Here is a 2908-nt window from a genome sequence, read left to right as displayed (position 1 = left end):
AGGTAGACACCAGTCCCAAAGACCTGTAGCCCAGAAAGTAGCTTGCACACAGCTTTTCAAGACAAAAACCACATGTTTGGGGTAGAGATCCAACCTCCCCCCCCCTGCGCCACACACACACAAAAGCAGATCACACAGGGGAAAACTCAGGGACAAGCAAAGAAAACCATATAGGGAAATAGTGGTGAGCAAAGCAAACCATGTAAGAAATAATCAAGGGTGAGCATTCTATGTAACAAAGCTTTTGTGGGCTAAACAACATACTATCTGAAATTCCAAGAATGGCTTACCTCACCTCTAGGCTTTCCCGGAGCTGGATGCAAAGCCCCTACCACCCACTGAGATGCCAAGATGGCTGTGAGACTAAGGTAATGTTATGTAGACCCATTTTCCATGGCTTATCTCATTTTACCCTGGTCTATGTTGTTTCGTTTCCAGTTAAGATTGGGCTTCACCATGAAATTCACAAACCAAAGTGTGATGTCAGAATTCCTTCTCCTGGGACTCACTGACGATCCAGAACTCCAGCCTCTCATCTTCAGCCTCTTCCTGTCCATGTACCTGATTACTGTGCTCGGAAATCTGCTCATCATCCTGGCTGTTAGCTCTGACCCCCACCTCCACACCCCCATGTACTTCTTCCTCTCCAATCTCTCTTTTAATGACATCTGTCTGAGTTCAACCACAGCCCCCAAGATGCTGGTGAACATCCACACCCAGGACCAGAGCATCACTTATGCAGGCTGCCTGGCCCAAACCTGCCTCACTTTGACTTTCTGTGGCTTAGAAAATTGTCTCCTTGCCGTGATGGCTTATGACCGCTACGTGGCCATATGTCACCCTCTGAGGTACTCGGCCATCATGCATCCTGGCCTCTGTGTCCTGCTGGTCCTCTGTTCTCTTCTCACGAGCACAGGGCATGCCCTGCTCCATAGTCTGATGGCGTTGCGTCTGTCCTTCGGTCGGGATGTGGAGATTCCTCACTTCTTCTGTGAGCTCGCTCAGGTCATCAAGCTGGCCTGTTCAGACACCCTCATCAATAACCTCCTGGTCTATTTAGTGGGTGTCACATTTTTTGCTGTACCCCTCTCTGGGGTAATTTTCTCTTACATCCAAATTGTGTCCTCTATTTTGAGGATCTCTTCAACGCGAGGCAGGTCTAAAGCTTTCTCCACCTGTGGCTCTCACCTGTCAGTTGTGTCCTTGTTCTACGGGACAGGGTTTGGTGTGTACTTGAGTTCTGCCATTATTGATGCTTCCATCAAGAACGTGGTGCCTTCAGTGCTGTACATGGTGGTCCCTCCAATGATGAACCCCCTTATCTACAGCTTGAGGAATGTGGAGATGAAAGCAGCCCTGAGGACTCTCATTATAGGGCTCCTTTTTCGATGAACGTGCCCTTGGTTCTAGGAACTGGCTTTAACATAGTTTAAAATGAGAAGAGAATGGTGTGTCAAAACCATCACTAAGCTTTTTCTTCCTTCCTTCCTCTCTCCCTCATTCCTACCCTACCTCTCAATCTCTCTCTCCATCTCTCTCTCCTTCTTCTTTCTCTCCTTCCTTCCTTTCTTTCTCTCCCTTCCTTCCTTCCTTCCTTCCTTCCTTCCTTCCTTCCTTCCTTCCTTCCTTCCTTCCTTCCTTCCTTCCTTCCTTCCTCCCTCTCTCTCCCTCTCTCTCTCTTCCTCTCTTTCTCTCTTCATCTGTCTGTCTGTCTGTCTGTCTGTCTGTCTGTCTGTCTGTCTGTCTGTCTGTCTGTCTGTCTGTCTGTCTGTCTGTCTGTCTGTCTGTCTGTCTGTCTCTCCTTCTGTGCCAGGGCCTGGAGATCTGTTCTTGAGTTATATGTTCATGACTAGCACTGTACTACTTGAATTCCAGCTCCAATTTTGGCTTTCATGTAGTTCAATTGAGATTAAAAGTCTTTTTTTTTATTATTTTATTTTATTTGTGAACATACTGTACAGAGGGGTTACAATTACATGGGCAGGATAATGCGTACATTTCTTACCAAGCATTGCAGCCTTCTCCTTTTGTTTACCCTTCACGTCCCTTCCCAGCCTCCCCCCTCCCCCCCAATCCCAATCCTTCTCCTTCCTCCCCATTCCCCCCCCCCCCCCCGCACCGACGTTGTAAAGCTCGTTTTGGACATGACAACTTGTACTTCTCATTGTTGCAACAGGTCCACCTGTATCCTTAAACAACTGGTTTAAAAGTCTTATGGAGTATCTATCTGGGCTGCCTTTGAGCTTCAATTCTCTGACCCTCAGCTTTCTGAGTAGCTACAATTACTAGGGTGAGTCAATGACACCTGGCCAGAGGATGTAATTTATTAAAAAAATAGCCAGGTGCTGATGGCTCATGCCTGTAATCCTAGCTACTTGGGAGGCTAAGATCTGATGATCATGGTTCTGTTTGGGCAGGAAAAGTCCTTGAGACTCTTAACTCCAGTTAACCACCAGAAAAATTGAAAGTGGCACTGTGGCTCAAAGTGGTAGATCACTAGCCTTGAGTGAAAAAGCTCAGGAACAGCACCCAGCCCTGAGTTCAAGCCCCATGACTGTAAATAAATAAATAAATAGAATAAAGAAAAGAGTGTAATGTGTTCAAGGTGTAAGAATTAAATATGAGCAAATAAAAAAGCCTAGGGAAGAAGAGAATGCGGAACATAACTTCTAGGGTCAGGCAATAAGACATCCTGAATTCTTTTTCCTTTTTTTGTTTTCTTTTTTTTTTTGCCAGTCCTAGGGCTTGAACTCAGGACCTGGGCACTGTCCCTGAGCTTCTTTTGCTCCACTTCTGGCTTTTTCTGTGTATGTGGTACTGAGGAATTGAACCTAGGGCTTCATGTATGCTAGGCAAGCACTCTATCACTAAGCCACATTTTTAGCTCCCTGAATTCTTTTTTGTTTGA

At 46.1% G+C, this 2908-nt stretch overlaps 1 protein-coding gene across 1 annotated transcript; it reads left to right on the top strand.

The window, feature by feature from the left end:
- Window positions 1–456: 456 nt before the first annotated feature.
- LOC138813728 (olfactory receptor 7G2-like) lies at window positions 457–1392 on the top strand. Its single transcript, XM_070002108.1, has one exon. It carries the CDS (start codon window positions 457–459, stop codon window positions 1390–1392), a length of 936 nt encoding a protein of 311 aa, XP_069858209.1.
- The last annotated feature ends 1516 nt before the right edge of the window (window positions 1393–2908 follow it).

This window comes from Dipodomys merriami, unplaced genomic scaffold, assembly GCF_024711535.1.
Source record: "Dipodomys merriami isolate MVZ:Mamm:240054 unplaced genomic scaffold, mDipMer1.0.p SCAF_6, whole genome shotgun sequence".
Classification (NCBI taxonomy): Eukaryota; Metazoa; Chordata; class Mammalia; order Rodentia; family Heteromyidae; genus Dipodomys; species Dipodomys merriami.
This window is presented reverse-complemented; position numbering and strand designations above follow the sequence as displayed.

Excerpts from the sequence above, each read along its gene's own strand:
- LOC138813728 (XM_070002108.1), top strand. The coding sequence starts at position 457 with ATGAAATTCACAAACCAAAGTGTGATGTCAGAATTCCTTCTCCTGGGA.